Genomic DNA, 26,028 nt, shown 5'->3' with positions numbered 1-26,028 from the left:
CAAAGAAGATGTATAAATTGTCCATAAGCATGTAAAAAGGTCCTCAGCACTATTAGTCATCAGGGACATGTGAATTAAAACAACAATGAGGCACTACTACTGCACAACTGCTAGAGGCTAAGTATGAAAGATCGACAATTCCAAGTGTTGCAAAGATGTGGAGAAAGTGTAGCTCTTATTCACTGCAGGTAAGAATATAAAATGGTATAATCACTTTGGGGACAAAAACCAGCCTGTCATTTTTTCATAAAATTAAGCATAGAATTACCATATGACCTAAAAGAAATTCTACTTTTAGATATTTATCTGAAAGAACCGATGACATAAGTACACACACACACAAAAACTGTACATCAATGTTCACAGCAGTTTCTTTTCATAATACCAAAAACTGGAAACAATCCAACTTCCCCAAAATAAGTGACTAGATAATCAAATAATGATATATTCAATAGAAGGCAATTCAGCAATTAAACAAAAAAGAACTACTTATTAGTGGAAAGACATGAACATATTTCAGAAGCATTATGCTAAATGAAAGAAGCCAGGTATAAAAGGGTGCATACTGTATGTTCCCACCCATATTTGCTTTTTGGAACAGAAAAAAAAAACTAGTTCATAGTGAACTGCAGGTCTGCAGTTGTTGAGATGGAGGTTGTAGAAGGGTCGATCAAAAGAACTCTAGGATATTTTGGGGGATACCAAAGTTGTTCTACATCTTGAATGGAGTAGTGATAATATGCATACACATATTTGTTGAAATTACAGATGACTTTCACTTTATGAAATTATGAAATAAAAATCTCTGTTATATTAAAAGTTTGAAGGTTCCATGCAAAGACAGGTTGAGTTCTTTAAAGTAAAGCTAATACATAATTCAGCTATCCAATAAATAATAAATAAAACTAAAACAGAAATAAAAATTATTTTGAAGGTACATTCATTATAAATACTAAATAGAATATTTAATATTAAAGTTTGGTTGTAGTTTTATGAGATTCACATGTCTGGTTTTGTGGAGAGAAAAACAATGGATTTCTGAACTTACTGCATCTATTTCTGGAGACGTTAGTAACTCCTCTTATCTATTACCTAAGTTTGTACATCATTTATGTTCTTTCCCCTTCATGGCATAAATGGCTCTTTCTAGAATAATATTAATATTGAGATGTACTAACGCTTGGGTTTGGTGTTCTCTTCTGCTTCACAATAAAGCAAAAACAATTAAAACTGGATCTAGTTCTACAAAAGGAAATTCATGTTTTGCCTGATGTTTATTATATCTATACAAAATGTAAACATAAAAATACCTTTTATTTATTTATTTATTAGAGAGAGAGCATGCACATGTATGTGCTCTCATGTTCAAGGGAGAGGGAGTTGGGGTGGGAAAGGGAAGAAAGAGAGGGAGAGAGAATCTAAAGCAGACTCCACATTCAGCATGAAACCTGACATGGAGCTCAATCTCACAGCCCTGAAATCATGACCTGAGCCAAAATCAAGAGTTAGATGCTTGACTGACTGAACCACCCACGCACCACTAAAAATGCCATTTCTTTATATCCAATGGCAGTTTCCTTTTTTATTATGGTCTAACATTTACAAAGAGATGAAGGGGAAAAATATATTTCTTCCATCCAGTATATTCAACTGAACTAGCAATGGAAAAGCACATCTCTGAGGATCAAAAACAACTATGAGCAGGCCTCACATAATCTTTCTTTCTGACCAACTCCAACAAGAACCAAAAAGAAGTAAAGAAAGAAAAGAGAACATATACAAATGTCCTCTGTGAACCATTACAAAATCACAGAACTATTATTTGTCTAAAAATGGATCTCTGCCTCTACTAAGCATTTTCAAGTAAGTTTTAATAACATAGCATTCAGTTCATTATCAAAAAGGAAAATTCTAAACGTAGATAATACTCCTCTACAATCCAAGAGACAGAAAGAGGATGAACTGATCCTGTAGCAGAGGAATGTATCACCTTGGGAGCCCCTAGATTGTGGGTAACTCCTCCACTACCTCCCTGCTTTGCCATCTGAGATATTTTACATGATTATCCAATTATATTAGGGATCAATCTATAGGTGATGCTTCCTGAAATCATTTATGAGACTTCTGTGTCTGCATGAATCCATATGACCTCAGACTTTCTAAAAATATACTAAATAAATAGTCAACCCAGGAACTACCACCTGCTTCGACTGACATGTTTGGTTAACATTATTCAGAGTGAGGACTTCAGGGAAGATAAAATTTCAGGTTCAGTTTCTCTTTTAGGAAAAAAGGAACTTCCTTAACCAAAATCGAACATTTTGCCACAATTTGCTGCTAGGCAGTCATGGCCATGGCTTTTTCATTTCCCTAACAGGGTACTAATTGAAATGATATGAATATAAGCTAACTTACCAACTCAGCTATTGTGAAATTGTACTTGGGCTCCAGTAATTCCAGTTTAAAGCTGGACCATTTATGGTGCTTTACAGCTACTAGGTAATTTTCACATAGAATGTCTCATTTAATCTTTCCTATGTAAAACAGCTATGTATCACAATGTCCACTTTTTAGAGAGGTATGGACAAGCAATCTGAGACTCCTGCAGGTTAAGTTCTGAACATCACTTAGTTCAGACATGACGGAGATAAAACTCAAACCCATGTCGTCCCTCTTCCAAATCCTGTGTTCTTTAACAATCCCTGCTTTCTCCATGCAGGACATGTCAATCTAGAAATGAAGGTGAGCAGAAGACCAGGAATATCACAAATTTTTCATCTAGCACATTCATTCTAAGGATGAAGAAATGTAATAAATTAAATAAGACAAATCTACTGAGATGTAAAGTGCTGGGATACCCATATATACAAAGATATGAGAACATACTGATCAATGAGAAAGTAAATCTTTAAAAGATCAATAGACTAACTAAACACCTTTCCCAGAGGGAAAATATCTGAATATTTCATAGCGGAAAATACAGAATTCAAGGTGGATGGAAAGAACTAGGGAGCTTGGAACTTTCCAAGGTACTGTCAAGGTTGGCCTAGAACCCAAACTTGTGACTTCACCATCAGCCTTTCTGTAGCATGGAAAGTACCAGCATGACCAGGTATAGTCTAATTCCCCATTACATCTCATTTGTAGTTCTATAGCAACTTATGTGCTGGGACTTAACTTCCAGAATATCTAAAGAACTGCAAAGTTTTTTTTAGAACCACTTGAATTGGTGAAAACTCACCCTAGACATATTTGGATCTGAACTGAGAACACTGATCTCCTGGACTGAAGTTTGAAGATATAAACAGTACTCCCTATTCACTTCTTCTAAAGAAACCCTCTTTTCCCTGTTCAGTAACCACTTAACTTCTCACTCTTAGATGCCTCTTCTGGGCTCATTCCAGGCAACTGTTGAAAAATAGACTATGGGGTAAGAGTGGGAACTCTGAACTGGGAATGGGGAGGTTGGAAAAGCCCACAAATGCCCACTTTTAACCGTATTTGATGTGGGTCTGACACTTACTGACCATTTCCCAGGCAACTGTAGAGCACTCTCCCCCACCTTTAATTGCAGAAAATATGAAAAAACTAACTAGAGTCCTTCCATACTAAAAGTTGAATGTTACCAGCCACACCAAGTGTAATTCATCTAAAGCAATTCCAAGGGCTCATCTGGACACGATGAAACAAATGGATTAGATGTTGGGACTGGATTATTTTGGTTTAGCTTCTAAACCAACTAGCTGTGCATTCTTGAGAGGAAACTTCAATCATCCTCTTTGCTTTCCCCTCATTAAAAAAAATAAATGATTATACTGGATTTGTGTTTTGAACTTTCTGACACACCATAAAAATACATTTACATCAGTCATGCACACACACAGATATTGCAAACAGGTTTCATGAGGCAACATCAAACTTTGTATGATAAACTGATACTTTCTATTCCATTCCTTTCTATTCTGTTCCATACTTTGAACAAAAGCAGATAGCAACCTAGTAAGTTAACTTCATGACCCACTAATGAGGCATGAATGTTTCAGTGAAAAACATTGGACTAAGTGTTATATGGATTTTTGTCTAATATTAAAGTAGAAAGGCATCAAGAGCACTTCTCTGTTCTTTCTTATATCTTTAAAGTCTTCTCTTGGTAAGATTATTTTAATGCATATGCAGGAGATGCTAACAGTATAAAATTACAATTTAAATTAGTAAAGTTAGCTAGCTAATCAACTATATTCTTCCAAATTTCAAATATTTGGTACTTTAAATAAGTAAACATTTAAAAGCTACTCTCATAATGTTACAAAAACATTCTTCAGGATTTCTACCCAAAACCATTTTACTTGTTAGTTTTTCGTCTCTATCCCAGGCACATCTGGACACAGACAGAAACAGTGATGAGGGAGACAGTCAAAGTAATGACCAGAAACCAATCTCTTTCCTCCCAAACACATATTTGGGAGCTGACATCATAGCCCCATGGCATGAAATACAGATGGGAAAGTAACTGGATTCAAGTCAGGAAATTTAACCTTTATCAGATAAAGACAGGAAAGACTTCAGCAGAGAACCTCACACCTGCTGTGAACTAGAAATCACCAACCAAATATTGCCATTATTGCTCTGAAAATAACTTCTGCTAGAGCAATAAAATAGGATGAGGGCCAATGATTAAGTTTCCTTTGGTTTTTTTTTTTTTTTTTTTTCCTGTTTCTGTTTTCTGCAGAAAATACAAAAAAATAAAGTGGCAACTGAAAAGAATGCAACCGAACACCTCCTATTTCCAGGTGGGCAGCTCCCTAGGACTCATGCTGCCTGGAGGGTTAGCCCACTGGCTGGCAGTCACTAGCACAATCCCTACACCAGTCTCCCAGCCCCCATCAGCAGTCCTCACGGTCACCCTCAACAATTCACGACAGCCAGCCACTCACATTCTGCCCAATAGAAAACTGAGACAGGCTTCAAAATGGTAAGTTGAGTGTGCCATATGGCTTCCTGGGTCCATCATCCAATTGCTGTTTAGAATATCTGACTAATAGTTGGACTGATGAGTTCACCCAGTGAAGGGCAGGAGCACAGTGGCCAACCGGGCTTAGCCAAGGTTGGAAAGCAAATACTCCCTTGTCTGGACCAGACGGAGGCCAAAGTAATGATTATCATCCAGGCAGGCAGATCGAAGAGTCTTTTGAGTTTGCCATCTCAGGGTTCCCTCCTCTTTTTGTCAAATATCTTTCTTGTGTTGTCTTTCTTTTTATTTATTTATTTCATTTATGTGAGAGAGAGAAAGAGAGCACGAGCAGGGAGAGGGGAGAGCAGGGAGCCCAATGACTATGCCAGGCTAGATCCCAAGACTCTGAGATAATGACCTGAGCCAAAAGCAGAACTGACTACGCTACCCAGGTGCCCCATGTTGTATTTCTTTATCAGCTTCTTTTTCTCTCCAGATTGCTTCCTTCCTTTCTCTCAACTTTCTTTATCTGTATTTTGTCTTTCTGAAAACCTTTTTTTAAATTAAAATTTAACTTGAATATCCTCCCTGCCAGATGATTTTGGTTCCTGTGGTTCTTACTGTACTTGCTACTGCCTTGTAAGCTAGTGTGGTATTAGTGGGGCTGTGTTAGTCATCACAGTGCTATGTCTTACTTTGCACATTGTTATGAAGATTTCCATATTTCCAGCAGGCCCCACCAGCCTTGTATGCTATCTAAGACACAGCTAATTTATTCATGCAGCAAATTAAACTTGTGTTCATGGTTGATTTGAGCCAGAAGACATCTCAGAGGTTATCAAATCCAACTCCTTAATTTTATAGATGAGAAAACTGTGGCCCAAAGAGTTCAAGGGACTGGCTCCAAATCCTAATCTTAGTATTCAGCGTGGTTTGGGCCAAATCTATGAGGCAGATAAAATTACAGAAGTATGGAAAATTGTGTGTACACTGTAATTTCTTAAAAAGCCAATTTTGGTCATTGGATGTTGAATACCTGGACAAAGTCCAGTGACTACATCAATCGTTTAACATAAAGTATGATGATTGCTGGGGATTCAATTTCCCATGTGCTTTAGCTGGATAATAAAACATCTCCTAGAAAGGGGCCCTCAGGAAAGAATAGTATCTGCTTCACTCACACTCAGGATTCTGGAGAAATCTAAAGCTATACTACCCACACATAGAACTTGAACTACCAGAGAACAGCAGTTTTGTATGAAATAAAGAATAGTGGCCAGCCACTCTGAAAAGAAATAAATGAGAAACTAGGGAGGGATTCTAAGTGGAAGTTTTTAAATATTTATTTATTTACTTATTTATGGGAGTAGGAGCTTTAAAATATAAGCATCTAGGGAATCTTCCTCTAATTTTTTAAAATTAGTATTTAGTCTCATATGTAATTTTCATTTTGAAAGATATTTAAACTTGAAAAGTTGTAAGAACTAGCTCCCAAATTCTCTTTTCCTAGATTTACTACTTATTTGTATTTTTCCCTCATTGCTTTATGTCTGTCTCTTTCTCTAACTTACTCATTCAGTTATCTGAACCAATTGAGAATATTTTGGAGACATGACATGTTTTTACTCCTAAAAACATCAATGTGTCATTCCTAAGAACAAAAGCATTCTCTTACAGAGCACGATGTAATTATTTTAATTAGAATATTTAACATTGATACAATACTTTGATCTAATCATTATTTTTAATATGGAGGCACTGAAGTCACTACACTCTTTTCTGAATTAGCTTTCATTGTGTGCCATGTGCCATGAGTTTGGGGATGGAGTATTCTCATAGTGAGCAAAACCAAGTATACAATGTTGTTCTGTTACCTGATGATGCATCAGTTGCTTCATAGTTTATTAAAAAGCCTTCATAAGCGAGGTCAGAGTCAGCCACAAATATAAGCTTTAATGAGTTGGTACTACTGGTAAGAGAGGGTGGGATTGATTTCCCACAATATCTGTTTGAAACCAAGAAAGAACACAGATTTAAAAACTTAGTATACTTGAAATGATATACTAAAAATTAAGACATGTAAAATAAAATAATAATATACCCTATTAACCTTTAAAAATAAATATATTTCAGGCACGAAACATTTTTTTTTTTTTAAAGATTTTTTTCTTTGCAGGCTTTCAGGATTTTTTTTTTTAATTTTTATTTATTTATGATAGTCAGAGAGAGAGAGAGAGAGGCAGAGACACAGGCAGAGGGAGAAGCAGGCTCCATGCACCGGGAGCCCGACGTGGGATTCGATCCTGGGTCTCCAGGATCGTGCCCTGGGCCAAAGGCAGGCGCCAAACCGCTGCGCCACCCAGGGATCCCAGGCACGAAGCATTTACAAAATTGCTGAAGATCATCCTATTTATGAATACTTCCCTGAAATAGTTATATGTGTGTACCCAGCTGTGTGGCTTGTCATGCATAAGAAGCTTAATGAAATAAGAAATTGCTAACTCTATTAAGTCACCATATAGCATATTAATGAACTTATTAATAAAAATAAAATAAACTTACATAATAAAAGGAAAACATATACCATAAACTCATGGATCACAACCTCTAGAGTCAATTCTATCACTTGGAGGCATTATGGCTTTGAGCGGATCACTCAGTTCAATGCCTCAGTTTTCTCATCTCTAAAATGGGGATCATGATAGGACTTTACTTCATAGGGTTATTCTGAGAATTTTATGAGTTAGCATACTGTATATAAGGGGTTTATTTTTTTCATTTATTATGTAAAAATTTTAATTTTATTGATGCAAAATTCACATACCATACAATTCACTCATTGTACTTTTCATTCGTTTTTAGTATTTTTTTAAAGTTCAGATTTTATTTTATTTTTTTAATAATAAATTTATTTTTTATTGGTGTTCAATTTGCCAACATACAGAATAACATGCAGTGCTCATCCTGTCAAGTGCCCCCCTCAGTGCAAGTCACCCATTCACCCCCACCCCCTGCCCTCCTCCCCTTATAAGGGGTTTAGAACAGTACCTAGAATAGTGAGCCCTATAGAGGTGGACTCTATTATCTTTAAACAGATGGCCTATGCAGAAGTAAAAGTTTGGTTACCAAGCCATGTTAAATTTTTGCTAAATTTTACTCAGAAAAAGAAAGTTTTAAAAATGAAAGATTAAGAATAAGAAAACATAAAGAGTGAGGATAAAACTAGGAGAAGAAATACATTTAAGAAAATAATGAATAAAGGGAAAATGTTTAAAATGAGAAAAAAGAAAATGAAATGTAAGAAGGAAGGGCTCAGTTGGTTAACTACTTGCCTTTGGCTCAGGTCATGATCCCAGGGCCTGGGATCAAGCTCTGCATCAGACTCCTTGCTCAGCAAAGATCCTGCTTTTCCCTCTCCTCCCTGCTGCTACTCTCTCATGCTATCTCTGTCACTATCTCTGTCTCTCTCTCAAATAAATAATCTTTTTTTTTTAAAGAAATGTAAGAAGAAATAAAAAGGAAATTTAGAGACACCCATTTCCAACAAAGATGTAAAACAGTGGTGGGATATAACTTTTCACCTGAAACAACTGAAAATCTGGACAAAGATGTATAAAGCAGTGGGTCTCAAGATACTAGATACCAAGCAATGAAGGACAATGATTCTTCCGAGACAATAAATGAGTTTGAAAGCAAAACTGGTAATGATCAAGCTGTTTCCAAGTAACAACACTTTTTTTTTTTTATTCAGAGAGAGAGAGAAAGAGGCAGAGGGAGAAGCAAGCTCCATGCAGGGAGTCCAATGTGGGACTCGATCCCGAGTCTCCAGGCTCACACCCCGGGCTGCAGGCAGCGCTAAACCGCGGTGCCACCCCGGGCTGCCCAGAACAACGCTTTCCAAAGCAAAGCTCAATATATGTGGAATTTAAGAAACAAATGAGCAAAGGGAAAAAGAGAGAGAAAGAGAAAGGGAGAGAGACAAACCAAGAAACAGACACTGAATTATGGCAAATAAACTGATGATTACCAGAAAGGGAGAGGGGGAAGGGGAATGAATTAAACAGGTGATGGAAATTAAGGAGTACACTTGCGATGACACAGGTGTTGTATGGAAGTTTTGAATCACTACATTGTACATCTGAAACTACTATTTTGCTGTATGTTCACTCACTAGAAATTAAATAAAAAACCCACAAAGCTCAAAAATACATAGAGGAATGCAATAATGTCCAGTGTACAAAAACACAGAATTGAAAATGTCTGGCGTCCTATCAAATATTACCAGGCATGAAAAGAAGGAAAGTAGAACCCATAATGAGAAGAAAAATTAATTAATCAGAACACACCAAGAAATAACACAGATGATTGAATTAGCAGATAAAAAAAAAAAAACATTAAAATAGTCCTTTCGGCAGGAACTACCATCTTTCAGTAATACGCCAAAATGACCAGCACAAAGGGAAAAAGGAGAGGTACCCGCTAATGTTCTCTAGGCCTTTTAGAAAACATGGAGTTGTTCCTTTGGCCACATACATGCGGATCTATGAGAAAGATGATATTGTGGACATCAAGGGAATGGACACTGTTTAAAAAGGAATGCCCCACAAATGTTACCATGGCAAAACTGGAAGAGTCTACAATGTTACTCAGCATGCTGTTGGCATTGTTGTAAACAAACAAGTTAAGGGCAAGATTCTTGCCAAGAGAATTAATGTCCACATTGAGCAGATTAAACACTCAAAGAGCCGAGATAGCTTCCTGAAGCGTGTGAAGGAAAATGATCAGAAAAAAAAGCCAAAAAGTAGGTACTTGGGTCCAACTGAAGCACCAGCCTGCCCCACCCAGAGAAGCACACTTTGTGAGAACCAATGGAAAGGAGCCTGAACTGCTGGAACCCATTCCCTATGAATTCATGGCATGATAAATGTAAAGAAAATGAAAGACCCCAGGATTGTAAAAAAAAAAAAAAAAAAAAAAAAAAAACAACAACAACAACAAAAACCCAAGAGATTTAGGAAAAAAAAAAAAAAACAGATTTAAGAAGCGAAGGGAAAAAAATTAATGCGCAGAGACATGGAAGATATAAAAGATGGCCCAAATTGAACTTCTAGAAATGAAAACTAATGTCTAAGATTAAAATATACTTTGTAGGACTTATAGCAGAATAGTCTTTGCAGAAGAAAAGATTAGTGCACTAGAATACACAGTGATAGAAACTTTCCAAAATGAAATGCAGAACAAAAACTCAAAATCAAATGAGCCGAGTTCATCAATGAGCTGTGGGACAATCTCAAATGACCTAAGATACCTGTAATCAGAGTCCCCAAAGGGAAAAAGAGACAGAAAAAGCATTTCAAGAATTAATGGCCAAAAAATTTTCAATTTGATGAAACTATAAATCCTAAGATCCAAGAAGTTCAACAACAACAAAAGATTATGCTAAGAAAAGCCAGACCAAAAAAGAGTACATATAGTATAATTCCATTTTTTATATAATTCCAGAATATACAAACTAATTTATAGCAATAGAAAAGATTGGTGGCTTCCTGGGGATGGGGATGAGAAGGGAGGAATTATAGGAAGAAAGAAGGTTTTAGGAGTAATGGATATGTATAATATCTTGATTTTGGTAATGCCTTCATGGGTATACACATAGGTCAAAACTTAATTACTGAAGACCAAGACTATAGAGTTGTCGGTAGTGATGTAGAAATGGTCATTGAGGAATGTGAAGATCTCATCTGGTTTTTATAACACAACATGGTAGTTTTTAACATCCTTCACTGCAGTAGGAAAGCAAGAAAGTAGGAAGTTTTTATTTTTTTATAAAAATAAAAACAAAATGTTTTTACCTCCCAAGATATGTATTAGAACCAGTGTCATAAACTTCCAAATAGTCATTTGTGCAATTGTAATGAAACTCCAGATGAAATTTCCTGAATATCAAATGAATTAGGTGGCCAGGTTGGACTAATATATGCCAGGTACAGTTGATCCCATGAGGGTAGATATTTGGATGGCCAGGACTTTGAATGATTCCTGTTGACTCTGTAAGAATTTCTCCACATGCTGTTAAAACAAAAATAATAATTATTAGAACAACTAACCAATAAGCTACCTAGAATTCAAAATAAAGTAATCTGATCATAACCTCTTAAAACCTGAAAAAGATAAATGTTCCTCATATGCCACGTAAGATAATCTTTTTCTCTTATTAATAAAAATCAGTTAACTCTGAATATGTACTGACTAGGAAATATATTTTTTCTTTGCTTTGAGTGTACTTTAAAATTTTTAGAATGTAGATAGCTACACATCTACAGAGTGTAGATGAATTTTCTATAATTATTTACTTCTGCTATTTACTTTTTCTGTTAAGAGGCAAAGCAGGAAAATGTCAATATCTTACCCAAATCTGCAGCACTGAATTTAGCCATGAAACCATGATTTTCAGTAGAAGAACTTTTCACGAATATGACATAAAGAAAATTGTACACAGATGTTATAAACAAAGGTATGTCTGTGCCACAATATTTTTTATTTTCAGGAGAACCCAAAATGGAACTGCTACCAATCTAAGAAAAAAAAGGGGGGGGATATATTCAAGTTTATTTTGTTAAATATTATTTTGGAAAACTGCTTTTAAGAATAATTATTTCTGAAATTTTTTTATCAATGTCATAAAAATAAATTTTAGTCACCTCTAAAGAAATTCCATACCCCTTAGCAGTCATTCCTCATTTCCTTCAAACTCCAAGCTCAGATTGTCAATGCTGGGTATTTCAAATAAATAAAATCACACACTACATGGTCTTGTGTGATTTAATTTAGCCAGTTTTCAAAATTCATCCATGTAACATGTCATCTCTTCATTCTTTTTTAATGCTATATAATATACCACTGTATGGATATGCTACATTTTAATAATCCATTCATCAATTGGTAGATATTTATATTTTTTCTATGTTTTGTCTACCAAGAATAATGATTGTAGTCACTTAAATGCAAATTTTTTGTGTGGATATATATTTTCATTTCCTTTGGATATACACATAGGAGTGGAATTGCTGGATCGAATGATAGATAAATGGTAATTTCTGGATCAAATATTTAGCTTCTTGTAGAACTTGGAACTTTTTTCCAAAGTGGCTATATCATTTTATATGCTCACTAGCAGTGTACAAGTGTAAAAATTTTCCAATTTCTCTATATCCTTGCCAATACTCCCTATTTTGTGACTTCTTGATTATAGCCATTCTTGTTTGTGAAGCAGTATCTCATTATGGTCTGATTTGTATTTCACTGAAGATTAGTGATATTGAGTATCTTCTCATGTGCTTATTGGCTATTTGTGTATCTTCTTTGAATAAATATATATTTAGATTCTTTGCCCACTTTAAAAATTAGATTGTTTTTAATTATGATGAAGTCCAATTTTTTATTTTTTATTTTATTGTTTGTTCTCTGTGTCCTATCTTAGAGGGCTTTGCCTAACCTAGGTCACAAATACACAGGTTGCTTTCTTTCAAAAGTTTCACTGTTTTAGCTCCCATATTTAGGTCTATTGTCCATTTTTAGTTAATTTCTATGTGTGGTGTAAGGAAAGGGCCTACTTACATAATTTTGCATTTTCATCAAATAGTGCTGAAAATACTATTTTTTTCCTACTGAAATGTCTTGGAGCCCTTTCAAGAACCAGTTGGCCGTAAAGCTATGGGTTTATTTCTAAATTTTCAATTCTGTTCCATTGTTCCATATTTTTATCCTCACTCAACATACTGTCTTTATTACTGTAGCTTTGTTCTAAGTTTTGAAATTGGTTAAGTGTGTGTCTTCCAACTTGGCTCTTCTTTTCCAAAACTGCTTTGGTTATTCTGCATTTCTATATGAATTTTACAATCAGCTTGTGAATTTCTGCAGAACATGCCAGCTGGGACTTTAATAGGGATTAAATGGAATCTTTAGATACACTTGGGGAGTATTGCCAACCGAACAACATTAAGTCTTCTAATCCATGAACACATGGGATGTCTTTCCACGTATTTAGGTCTTTAATTTCCTTTAACAATGCTTCAGGAGTACACATTTTACACATCTTTTTAAAGATGTATTTCTCGGTGTATTTCGTTTTTATGCTATTGTAAACGACATTGTCTCCTTGGTTTCATTTTCAAATTGTCCACTGTTGGTGTACAGAAAAAGCAATGACGTTCATAGTTTGATCTTATATCATACAATTTGCTGAATATGTTTGCATGTGTGGATTCCTTCTAATAGTTTGTGCGTATGTATGTGTGGATTCCTTATGATTTTCTATACATCTTATATATAGATAAAATCATGTTAATTTTGAAGAGAGATAGTTTTACTCTTTCCTTTTCATCCTGAATGTATTTTCTTTCCTTTCCTTGCTTAATTGCCCTAGCTAAAATTTCCAGTATAATATTGAATAGAAGTGGTGAGAACAGACATCTTTGCCTTTTTACTGATGATAAGGGCAAAGGATTTAGTATTTCATCATTAAATATGATGTTAGTTGTGGATTTTTTAATAGATGACATTTTTCTAATTAAGGATGTTCCCTTCTATTCTTAGTTTGTTCAGTGTTTTTATCACAAAAAGATGTTAGATTTTGTCAAATGCTTTTCTTTGCATCTATTGAGCTAATCATGTGGGAGGTTCTTTTTTTCCTTTATTTTATTTTACATTCGTTGATTTTTTAATGTATACCAACTTTGCATTTCTGCGATAAATCCTGCTTGGTCATGGTGCATATTCTTCTTTATATGCTGCTGAATTCAGTTAGCTAGTATATTATTGAGGATTTTTGCATCTATATTTATAAGAGATATTGGTCTTTACAAACTAGTGTTGTTTCATGTAGCTGATCTAAGGATAACATGACATACTGTTTTAAATAATATTCAACCCAATACAAGTATTCAAAGATGTTCTACTCTTACCTCAATATAATCTGTATCACAGTGGGCAGAACTTTCAATTCCAAAGGCAGTGAAGTTGAGAATAACTACTTGGCTTTGGGGCTGGTGAATGGTCCACCTGCAGATTCTTTCTCCTGGATACACGTTAGGATAAAAAGGTGAGCGAATGACTCCTTCTCCAGTTAATTCTCCTCCACAAGCTGTGAATATGAAAATGATAGTAGTGTTTGTTCAGAGATAAATGATTCCTGCCTTTACTTTTATTGCTAAGTTTAGTTCAGCATAGGAATATAAAGGAATGTGTTGTGACTAGTAGAATTTTTTCCTTGGCACTAAAAGGTATAAAATGACTAAATTATTCCAAGAAATTAAAATGTTACAATCAGACAAATTAGAAACTTAAAAATTAACGCATAAATTTTCTTACCAACTTGATAAACAGCTCTGAAACTAGCTCTTACAAGAGAAGCATCTATTTTAAGCCTGATCCATATATGGTTCCTAATGGATTTAATGTGAGGGAGGGTTTCATTGTCACATACTTTTCCAAGTAAGATTTTATCATCTCGGACCTAAATAGAAAAATAAAATAGATCTTTTACTCTAATCAACAAAATAATCTTGGCAATGGTGGATTATTTGGAGATGAAAAAAACGGCAGATTCAGAATAAGTTATAATCTAATTTGAGTTACATATTTATATTTGAAAGTAATCAATGGGCCAATCTTGAGCACAGTATAATTACACTAAATATTAATAACAAACTTAAGCCAGATAAAATCCAAAGCATAAGAATATTTCATCAAACGTTCTCCTAATAACTTCTACAATGTGAAAGCAAAGATAAATTTACAATTTTGAATTATATAGAAAACAGCAAAATATGAGAACATGATATAATAAGACATGCAAGTTTCAGCCAAATCTGTAATCAAAGGAAGTCACAGACTAAACTGCTTTTATTGTTGAAAGAAAGAGACAGAAAAGTAGATAACAGAGAATTAAAAGAGTCAATTTAAAAAAATTGGGAAAACGTATTAAAATGAGAGATTATAAAGTAAAACTAAAAGTAAAACCTAATAAATAAAATACAAAAGAAAGTTGAGTTCAATAATACATTCAAGAATTGTTTTGGGGGTATAAGTTGAGGGATAGAGATATTTAAGATACATCTTTGTCAATAAAGATAAAAGAAAATAAAGACAAAAATTTTTAAAAAGAAAAACACAGATACACAAATCAAAAATGAGAAAAATGCTACAAATACACAGATACTGACACATTCATTTCATATGAATGATAACTCTTTGTACAACTCTATGCTGATACAGCTCAATGTTTGAAATGGCTATTTCCAGAAAAAATATAAATTACTAAAATTACCTCAAGGAGAAGAAAGATAAAATCTGAAGAGACAATAAACCATGGATAAAATTGAAAACATTATCAAATAATTACCTCCCACCTCCCAGAACTCCCAGAATATCCTCTACCTCACCAATTATTTCAAACTTTTAAAAAAGATTTTATTTATTTATTTATTTATTTATTTATTTATTTATTTATTTATAACATGCATGTACACTGGGAAGAGGGGCAGAGGGAAAAGAAGAGGGAGAGAGTCTGCTTGAGACTCCAGCAGACTCCATGTTAAGCATGGAGACAGAAATGGGGCTCAATTTCATGACCCTGAGATCATGACCTGAGGGGAAATCAAGAGTCTGACACCGAACCAACTCAGTCACGCAGGCTCCTCAATTATTTCAAATTTTTAAGGAACAAATATTTGCCATAGATTATTTGTTCTAAGGCACCCTCAAACATTGAAGAAACTTCCAACTAATTTTTCTCAGAACCATCTTACTAAATTCCAACAGATGATACAATGAAACTATGGATTGATCTCACCTATTTATATAGATATAAAAACAAACACAGTTCTAGAAAAACAAATTTACTTCATCATTAGGCTTACGATCCAAACAAAGATAAGAATTTGAATAATGTAAGGTTATTTGAAATTATAAATTACACTCATTGGGGATGCCCGGGTGGCTCAGCAGTTGAGCATCTGCCTTTGACTCAGGGCCTGATGCTGGAGTTCCGGGATGGAGTCCCACATCTGGCTCCTGCAAGGAGCCTGCTTCGTCCTCTGCCTGTGTCTCTGCCTCTCTCTCTCCCTCTGTGTCTCTCATGAATAAATAAATAAATCTTTTTTAAAAAAAAACTACACTTGTCAATGGATCCATATATTTCCATAGATGTAAAAAAAAATTATCAGTATTTCTTTTTATTAAAAGCAAAACTCTGGGGCAGCCTGGGTGGCTCAGTGGTTTAGCGCTGCCTTCGACCCAGAGCCTGATCCTGGAGACCCGGGATCGAGTCCCACGTCGGGCTCCCTGCATGGAGCCTGCTTCTCCCTCTGCCTGTGTCTCTGCCTCTCTCTGTCTCTCATGAATAAATAAATAAAATTAAAAAAAAAAGAGCAAAACTCAGAAATTTAGGAGCAAAGGAATATTTCCCTCATACGATAAAGACCACCTGTTTTATTTTAATTTTTTTAAGATTTTATTTATTTATTCATGAGAAACACAGAGGGAGAGAGAGAGGCAGAGACACAGGCAGAGAGAGAAGCAGGCCCCATGCAGGGAGCCCGATGAGGGACTCAATCCCAGCACTCAGGATCACATCCGGGGCAGAAGGCAGGCGCTAAACCACCGAGCCACCCAGGGATCCCCAAGACAACCTGTTTTAAATCAACAGTCAACATCTTATAAGGACCATGAGCACAGTCTATGGAGTCACAAAGACCTGGCCAAAGCCCATGCACTTCTGAGCAAGTTACTAAATCTTAGCCTGGCTCATGGGGTTGTTGAAGCAAATAGATGAAACAATAGTATGAATTCCTTGGAAAAACGTCTTGAAATTTAAAAAAAAAAAGTGAACTAAAGAATAGCTATTGCAATTTTTGAGATTTTGAAAGGTAAAATGCTAGAGATTTCTCACAAAATCAGGAATGATTTCATGAATATAGATCTTACTCCTGTTATATAGAATTATTTTTGGAAGATCTAGCTATCCAAATATTAATTCATTTTCTCAACTAACATTATCAAGGCATAAGTAAGTGCCCAGACCTGTGTGGGTGACAGCGCTGTGGACTGCTCACAAGGACCCTACAACAAGCAAGCACATTTTTCCAAAAGCATGAGCGCCATGTTTGGGAAAGTACAAGAGGCTATATTATTACTTAACACAGTGGTTCTCCATCAGTATCACAACTAGACATTTTGGAAATCCCTGAAAAGACTTTTTGGTTGTTGTTTTAATCAATACTGTAGTGGTTAGGCATTACTGGCAATTAGTGGCTGGTGACCAAAGACACTAAACACCCTGCAGTATAAGAGATAGTCACATACAAAAATTCTCTTATATCTCATGTGATACTCATATAAGTGACAGTTCTATTATTAAATATAAAATCTAGCTCTATTTTATGTACTAAACTCAAAATATTTTTGCCAAATTTTAATAAACACTAAATTTTCTAAGATTATAAGTAGAATATAAATCAAAGGAAGTTTCACGCTTTTTTTTTTCCCCCTGGAAATCTGACAAGAGTTGGAAACCATTTCAGAAAATGTATTACCAACCTGCACAGCCACATCAGCCTGGGTTTGTATTGTGGCATTCACAGTGATTCAAAGAGAAAACAACTTAAGCCTTCATTTTGTCTTCAAGTGTAGTATGTCTGGGCATTGAGGTTACATCATTTATGAATTTCATTTCAGAATAGAAAAGGGGTAATATAAAAAGTTCTTAAAGGAAACTGACTTCACCCCAAAACCCTGAACTCAAACCGGAGAGTATGGAATATTTCTCCATGGAAATAACCTTTAAACTGAGACTTGAAGGATTATCCAGGCTGAGGGAAATGAGCAAAAAAGGGAAGATTTTAAAAGTCTGATACTCAAAGCTGGCAGGGATATGGTAACACAGTTGCTCCCATCCATAGCTGGTAGAGGGATATATAAATTTCTGGAAAATAATATGACAGTATGCATCAGGAGTCTTCAAAATATTCAGTTTGGGACCTAGTAACTTCACTCTAACACTCTATCATAAAGAAATCATTCAAGATACAGGCAAAGACACAAAGGACTCACATCAAATTTGCTCTATAATTACAAGAATTGAAAATATTTCAATTTCTAATCATAGGAGAGTGATTAAATAAATTATGGTATAGCCATATGATAGAATCTTACACAGACTTTAAAAAATCACATACCTCTTGACTGACACATACCAAGCCAGTTTCTAAGAGCTATAACATGAATTTCACATACTGTCTTAAATTTATGCTAGATATCTCTCTACTCAAACAGCAAATCTTTGAGGGAGGAGAAAATATCTATAATGCCTTTAGCATCTAATATAGAACTTCACAAATAGGTATTTGACAAATGCTTGTTGACTCATTAATTTTAAGGCATGGTATGATGGTTCAATTTTTGTTAGAGACACAAACATACTAGTTCTTGGAAACCAGGAAGCCTGAAACACAGAATAAGATACTACCCTCCTCTCTGATCCTCCAGGGCTTCACACTCCTCTGCTAAGACTATAGTCTCTCTTTTGCATCTTGCCCATTAGAAGATGACATGAAGGAAGAAAAGCAGCCAAACAGCATCAGAGCAAGCTAAAGTGGGCCATTCCCCAGGGCCTCACTAACGAAATTCAAGGATTTTAGCAAGGAGAAAGGCAGCTGCAGTCCAAATGTTTTAAGAGGAACTTATAGGGCTCAGGGGCCCTAAACCTCGAAGGTACAATTGATTTTGGCTGCATTTCTCTGTCTCTGTGGAAATGAAACCTTATTAAATCTGAAAGCCTGTATTCTCTCTGGATCCTGGACATGACAATACCTTAACCACAAATCCTCTGAATGAGACAAATAAAGTTCATCAAATGCTCTAAGTGATCTCAAAATTGTTGCAGCCCAATCTGCATTCTATATATAGGACTTCTGAATTTGCACCTCCCCAACAACAACAACGGCAAACCCTTTCTCTTTTGTGCTTATGCACTAGGATAGACTGTATTATTTTTCCTAATCACTTACATCCCTCCCTGTAAGGGCGGGGGGGGGGGGTGTCTAACATCTCCACTCATTACTATGCAACTTACAATGCCTTCCCACGGAGAATTAATATTTATTCTTCCCATCAACTTTTCTTGGCCATTGTGTTTGCTGTGCCCAACATAATGTGGGCAGAAGCCATACGCCATCTCCAGGTAGGAGCCTTGAGAGTCATGGCAGGATTCAACCATTTTTTATTTTCTTTTCTTATAGGATCAAGAGCCTGGGTCCCAGAGACAGATGGGACAGTGTGAGCAGAACTGCCAGTGACCTCAAAACAACATGTTTACACGAACAAAGAATAAATGTATACTGTTATAAGCCATAGAAATTTTCTTTGTTTGTTATTGTTTTAGACTTCTTGTATTGCTACTGACTGTTATTGCAGCATAACTTACAGAAAGATGATTTGTATTTAAACCCATTTTATATTAACAAGGAGTTTTTCTTAACTAGTTAAGTGAAGCCATATCATAGTCACTGATAGAGGCATTGCATCAAATTCATTCTTTACACTGGATCACATTTGCAAAGGAATGACCAGGGCCAGTTCAAAATTCCAGTATTCTACAGACCAGGCCCAGATTTCTCATTGATAACCTTATTTATCCAACTAACACTGATTGTTTCAGGCCCAGAGATGCAATATATAGCCTGTGATCCACAATAATTAGCCTATGAAACAGTCCAAATGGCTTCTGAGTTTTGTATTCATCAGATTGAACTAGTTCTTGAAGAGAAACTACTCATTAAAAAAAAAAAAAAAAGACAGAATTCTTACAAAGGAACTATTTCCTGTAGAGAAAGCTAAAATAAATAGGGCCAAAAAAACACAGTTCATATGAAATTTAAGAGTGTGCTCTAGAGCCCAGTCAGCAGTAAGCTTTAACATCTGGAATGGATCAGGTCTCAAAGCCACATCTTAATGCATGTGCTCATTTGTTTGTATCTGCTATGTATCCAGATTTGTTTTTATATAACAATTCCAAAAATCTATTTAAAGTATTAAACTTTAATTCAAAACAAACCAAATATGCTGGCACATAGGCTTGGTCCAACCAAGAGCTAAAGACAGGACCCTCCCATGCAGCAGTGTTTAACATCTGGTTTACTGTGAAGCGAGCTTCAGGTTAAAATGTCCCTTAGCTCAATAAAGACTTGATCTTGCAGACTAGTTTTGCGTTAATCTGAGCACAAAGGAGGGGGATGTGGGTGGCCCCACTTCAAATAAGAATGGTGAGGGATAAGAGATGAGAGAAGTCACACAGGGATTAAAAATTATTTCCTTGGGGCACCTGGGGGGCTCAGTTGGTTGAGCAACTGACTCTTGATTTCAGCTCAGGTCATGATTTCAGGGTGGTGAGATTGAGCCCCAAGTCAGGGTCCATGCTGAGTACTGCATGTGCTTGAAATCCTTTCCCTTCCTCTCCCTCTGCCCCTTCCCCTACCTGAGCTCTCAGTAAATAAGTAAATAGATAAGTAAACAAAATCTTTATAAAGAAATAAACAAAAGCAAAAGGAAATCTCTTGTGATTCTGATTCCATCTAAAGATGTGTGGAGATACGGGAATACTGTGCAGGGCCAGTTGGGAGGAGTCGAGTGAGGAGTACCAGGAAGAAGAGGGGGAGGTGATAAAAGATTCAACAGGAAGATAGATCTCCAGTGGTTCAGCTTGTTGTACTTCCCCACATTTCTAATTTTTAATTTCTTCTATAAAATTTTGAAGATTTTACATGGGATTTGAGTTTCATCATGTCTCACATATTTGATAACCATCTAGCATTTCCTCTGTTATTTTCTTCATTATCTTTGATTTCATTTTCTCTTCCCTTCCTTAACGCAGTAACTATTTAAGAATGATTTTATCTATTTCCAAGTATTTGGACATTAAAAAACAAACAAAAAAAAGTTAATAAAAATATTAACTTCTAGTTTCATTACATTCTAAAGATATGTGTGTAATTTCTGCTTTGTGAATTTGCTTGGATTAGCAAAAAGTCAAAATATATCATTCAATGACATTTGCAGAATAGGGACACATTCCCCATATTTCAGACACCAAATTTAATGTAGCTTACTTTTCTATGCCATTTATTTTTGTTTGCTTTCTAAGAAGGAACAACTTCTCCAGAAGTCCTCCTCTTTCCCCAGAAGGCACTTCTCCTTCCCCTTCCTTTATTAATCTCTCTTATGTGGTTCTCCTTCCCCTTACCACAAGTCTTAGCAGGGAGGGGTCAGACAATTCAGGATCGGTCAAGGAGATTCTATTCATTTCTTTCTACATCCTATTTCAAGCCCTAGACTTAGCATCATATAGAACTCTAAAATTATTATTCAGCCTACTACTTGCATTCTCTAAGATTAAAAATTAAACTTTCATTACTTCTGTATGTGTCCTTCACTTATAGTTCTGAGGGCTTAAATCACTTATAAAATATTAATGAGAGGTGCTGCTTTTTATTCTGGAAAGATGCTTCTGCCCTAATCATTGATTTACTCTATATAATTTAAAAGCTCTCTTAGACAAAAACAGATGAACTAATAGTCTTGTTATACTCATTCTTTTGCTACTAGCCATATTACATCACTCACGGGCAACATGTGTTTCTAAAGGAGAAAATTTAGTTGAGAGAGATGTATAAATCCAAGAATTAATGCATAAATGTGTGCTTCTTGTTAAAAAAAAAGAAAAAATACAATATACTGCATAATAAATGTGGTACTGCCCACATTACCACATTTATTATCTTCTGTAGTTAAATTTTATTCTCAAATAAAATGTTTACAGAGCTCTCTTACTGAGCAAAAAGTCTTTCAAAATTATACTATACATGAAAAAGATAAACTAGGCAATAATATCTTCATTTAAAGGTTATATTCACATGGCAAGAAAACAACTGGAATCACATAATGAGAAGATCTAGGACTTTTAGAAGTGCATCTATTCTTTCAAAAGAAATGAATTCTGTTATTACTCTCCCAGATTTCTCTAGAATTCCCTCTCTGCTTTTCATTCTTTCTAAAACTTTGAGTGGTCTTTTCTCTCTTATAAATAGAATTAGTAAATGGCAAAGTCATCTGCTTTCTAAACTACCAAAGTATTTGAAATACCAGTATTCCTTTTATTATTCCTTTGTTTACATAATCACTTTTCAGGTATATCTTTTAAAAATGAAACTACCATTTCAGGGAGCAATACATTGAGTCATAATAATGTCATTTGAATTTGGTTCCAGAATCACTTTCTTCCATACTTTCTGTCTAAAGGTCATGAAAAGAAGTAGATGTACTTTTTAAAAAATGGGCTTAGTTCACAAATTATCCCAATAGATAGATATGATGTATTGGCAAGAAGTTGATGTAAGTCAGTGTATGTCTATGTAGATTCCCTTGTAGGTACATCTAAATCCTATTCTAACAATAACTAGAGTTTGATCTTTGTGACCTCAATTTCCTCATTTATAAAATTAAGAATTTAAATTAGACGACCTCTCAGATACTTGCTGGTGCTAAAACTCTGCAAATCGATTATATTCCTTTAGGATGGTCAAGGACATAATAGAAAATCTTTTCAATTATTCAAATCACTATATATATGTGCTGTCCTTCTAATACAGCCCTTGTATTTTCTCCATCAACAACCCCTAAGGGAAATTTGATCAAGACTTTATGGGTGTGTGTGCACATCAGAATGACAATACTTCAACAGCCAACCATGAAAGAGTCTTATCAGCTATCTCTGAAATAATAAGTTCAAGGCAGGAGTTGGACATTTGGCCTAGGAAAACCTAGCATTTTTATAATGTTTTTAATTCTTCAAGCTTATTTTGTCATTCACTGCTTTGATTTATGTTCACAAAGTTTGAAGGAATAGGTAGGGCATCTTATGGAAGTAGGAACTGAAGCATCCAGATAAAGATTTGTCCAAGGTTATATATATCTGATATATATATCATCAAATGACTGAACAAAAATAGGCATTTAGATCAATTAACTCCAATCCCCATCTGGCCACAAAACATTCCCATTCAGTTTCACAAAATTAAATGTTTCAATGCTTTTTTTAAATTATTTTTTAAAGATAACTTTTCACAACAATTTAGAGTTCATGTAACTTCTTGTTGAAATTCAATTAGAATGTAGTGCAAGTCCAGAGAGGGTATATTATTACAGATACTTTGATGGTATCTTAGAGCCATAAAAACCTCATACAGCACCTAAATAGAAGAGCATTCTGAGCGTTTCAATTTCATCTGTCTGAGAAAAGCAATGTGCCTGATTCCATGTTATAGTCCTATCACCATGGAGCCAGATATGGAATTGGGAAATTCACAAAAGCTTCTTTCCTATGAAGGTGAACCACCTTTCATAGTCATAGCTACACAGTTGTGTTTCTGTTCTTATCATAGAACACTACAACTGGAACTAATTCAACTTCCAGCTCCCCTACTCCCCACACATGTAACCATGGGCAAGTGACAACTCCTCTGGGTCTCAGTTTCGTCATGTCAAAATAGGAATAATAATGGTTTTTGTGAAGAGTCAATGAATTTACTCATGTCAAACATGTACCACATCCAACAGACCGTAGAAAGACAGTTATTGTTATTTACTTAATTTATTATAGTATTTTAAAGTCTTAGAATTGCACCTGATACATAGTAAGTATTCTCTAAGTGTGAGCTCTTTTTTTACTGTTCTTAAAGTAAAAAAACAGAGGTTGGAAATTTAATTTTTATTTACATAAAAATATCTAGAGTTGCTCCATAGAACAAAACTTTAATATATGTTAAACTATATTTTAGAAAACATAAATGAATGAATATACACATTTGCCTCACCATCTGATATCAAAATCTATGGATTAAAAAAATAGATTGCTGAATCCAGAGAGGCAGTTCAAGAAGGAAGTATAGCAAGATCTTGAACAAATGAAAAAAAAAGAGAGAGATCTTGAACTCACTTCTTCCTTTGAACACAACAAATCTATAGTTACATATAGAAAAATTCCCTCTAAAAAAGACCTGAAAAATGCCTGAACAAGCTTCTCCACAACAAAGGATAAAAGGGACTACATCAAAATGAGAAAGAGAGGCATAGATTCATTTGCTGATCTTAAAGCATCTGCAGATGAGCAGGAATCTATAGGGATTCCCTCTAGGTATGGAGACACTGGCAAGTACCACTTTTGGCATTCTCCCCCTGCTAGAGTATTGCTGGGCATGCCCACACTTTATGTGCTGTACTCCTTGACCCTGTCTAAGTTGGCCAAGCAAGCACCCTACTCCTGTGCACCACTACGTTGTGCCTCCCAGGTGGGAGAACATCCCACCCCAGTGTGCCATTCCACCTTAACCTTGCCAGTAATGACCTAGTGAGTCCCCTACCCCTGCATGCTGCTTCACAGTGGCACCACCAAAGCCAGCAAGCCAACACAGAGCACCCAAGGAATGTGCTGTGAGCCTCTGGTTCTGGTGGCCAAGGGGGATTAAGCCTGTGTCCTATGAGTCTGAAACAAATGGAGAGAAAATTCTTGACAGGCTACAACCACCAAGGTACCATATAGACAGCAGACTAGAACACATTCCAAGTCTTGCTGTGAAAACTTCTTATCTACCTGACATGAAATTTTGGCCTGGGGGAGCAGACTTCAGGATTACCACACATGTAGAGGCTACAGAAGTGCTTTCAGAAAACATACATTGGGGGATACCATCTTTATTATATGATCTTGCTCCAGCTCACCAATATCTCCCAGAAAAAAGTTCATATACATTTCTTAAGCTTTGAAATTTGCAAGTGTCGCTAGGGGACACATCTGGATCACTTGGACTAGAGCCAGCAGTGTTTATAATTGAGGTCCCACAGGACCATATATATTTGCATACTTCAAAAGCTGTTGCCTGAGGGTCTAGCTTCCAATTAGCCTGGAACTAGGTGCTGGCTGAGATCCATCCCCTCTGGTACACTCACAGGTTTTGGCACATTCTCAACACCTGAGACCTACCAAGAAATATTCAGGCTGCTTAGCCAATCACAAAGGTTTGAAAGACAACCTTTCCTTAGGGAAAGGTTAAATGATAAGGTTTATCTCATATACAAGATCACCCAAACAAGACTGGGAAAGATAGCTGTTATACAGGATACATAGAAGAAAACACAGGTAGATAAGAAAAATGAGGAGACAGAAGGATATGTTCTCAAACTAAGAACAAAGTAAAACCTCAGGAGGAAAAACCTTAAAACAAAGATAAATAATTTACCTGATAAAGAGTTCAAAGTATGGTCCTCTGAAGAAGAATGAATGATAATGTAGTGAAAACTTCAACAAAGATAAAGAAAATATGAGAAAGTACCAAACTCCAGTCATAGAAATGAAGAACACAATAACTGCTCTGAAAAAGTGTACTGGGAGGGTTCAAGAGTAGATGAGATCAAGCAGAAGACAGAATCAATGAGCTGGAAGACAGGACAGTGGAACTCATGCAAATACAGCAGTAAAAGAAAAAAATTAAAAATTAAGATGGCTTAACAAATATATAGGATATCATCAAGCAGAATAATATTCATATTTTAGAGGTTCCACAGAGAGGAGAGAGAAAGTGAAAGGATCAGAAAATTTATTTTAAGAAATAATGGCTGAAAAATCCCTAACCTAGAGAAAAAAAGAGACATCCAGAACCAGGAAGGCCAAAGAGTTCCATAGAAAATGAGCTCAAAGAGACTCACATCAAGACATATTATAATTAAAATGTCAAAAGATAAAGATAAAGAGAGAATCTTAAAAGCCACAAGAGAAAAACAACTTGTTCTGTACAAGGAAATTACCATAAGACTACTAGCAGATTTTTCAGCAGAAACTTTGCAAGCAAGAATAAAGTGGCATGATATGTCCAAAGTATTCTTTCAACCAAGAATACTCTACTCAGAAAGGTCATCAAAATTAAAGGAGAAATAGAGCTTTCCAGATAAGCAAAAGCTAAAGGAGTTCA

The 26,028-nt window shown here is 35.5% G+C and overlaps 1 protein-coding gene and 1 long non-coding RNA gene across 4 annotated transcripts in view; one reads left to right on the top strand and one right to left on the bottom strand.

Annotated features, from left to right (window-relative positions):
* LOC112658816 (uncharacterized) overlaps nt 1-19,366 on the top strand; it is a 47,935-nt gene extending 28,569 nt beyond the window's left edge. Inside the window, exons 4-6 of one of the 3 annotated variants that reach the window (XR_003135985.3) lie at nt 11,331-11,465; nt 13,937-14,051; nt 19,249-19,366. This is a non-coding gene — a long non-coding RNA (uncharacterized LOC112658816). The remainder of the gene's footprint in view (nt 1-11,330; nt 11,466-13,936; nt 14,052-19,248) is intronic. The other 2 variants (XR_007403948.1, XR_003135986.3) reach the window with 2 other exon arrangements.
* Nucleotides 1-26,028, bottom strand: part of CUBN (cubilin) — a 258,475-nt gene that overhangs the window by 199,761 nt on the left and 32,686 nt on the right. The window contains exons 18-22 of the mRNA XM_025445065.3: nt 14,321-14,465; nt 13,915-14,093; nt 11,361-11,526; nt 10,804-11,020; nt 6,826-6,956 (exon numbers count right to left, since the gene is read on the bottom strand). Coding sequence (XP_025300850.1) covers nt 6,826-6,956; nt 10,804-11,020; nt 11,361-11,526; nt 13,915-14,093; nt 14,321-14,465 — 838 coding nt within the window. The remainder of the gene's footprint in view (nt 1-6,825; nt 6,957-10,803; nt 11,021-11,360; nt 11,527-13,914; nt 14,094-14,320; nt 14,466-26,028) is intronic.

The sequence above is a fragment of the Canis lupus genome, chromosome 2 (genome assembly GCF_003254725.2).
Source record: "Canis lupus dingo isolate Sandy chromosome 2, ASM325472v2, whole genome shotgun sequence".
In the NCBI taxonomy this organism is placed as follows: Eukaryota; Metazoa; Chordata; class Mammalia; order Carnivora; family Canidae; genus Canis; species Canis lupus.
The sequence above is the reverse complement of the archived record's forward strand: the minus strand, read 5'-3'. Positions and strand labels throughout refer to the sequence as shown.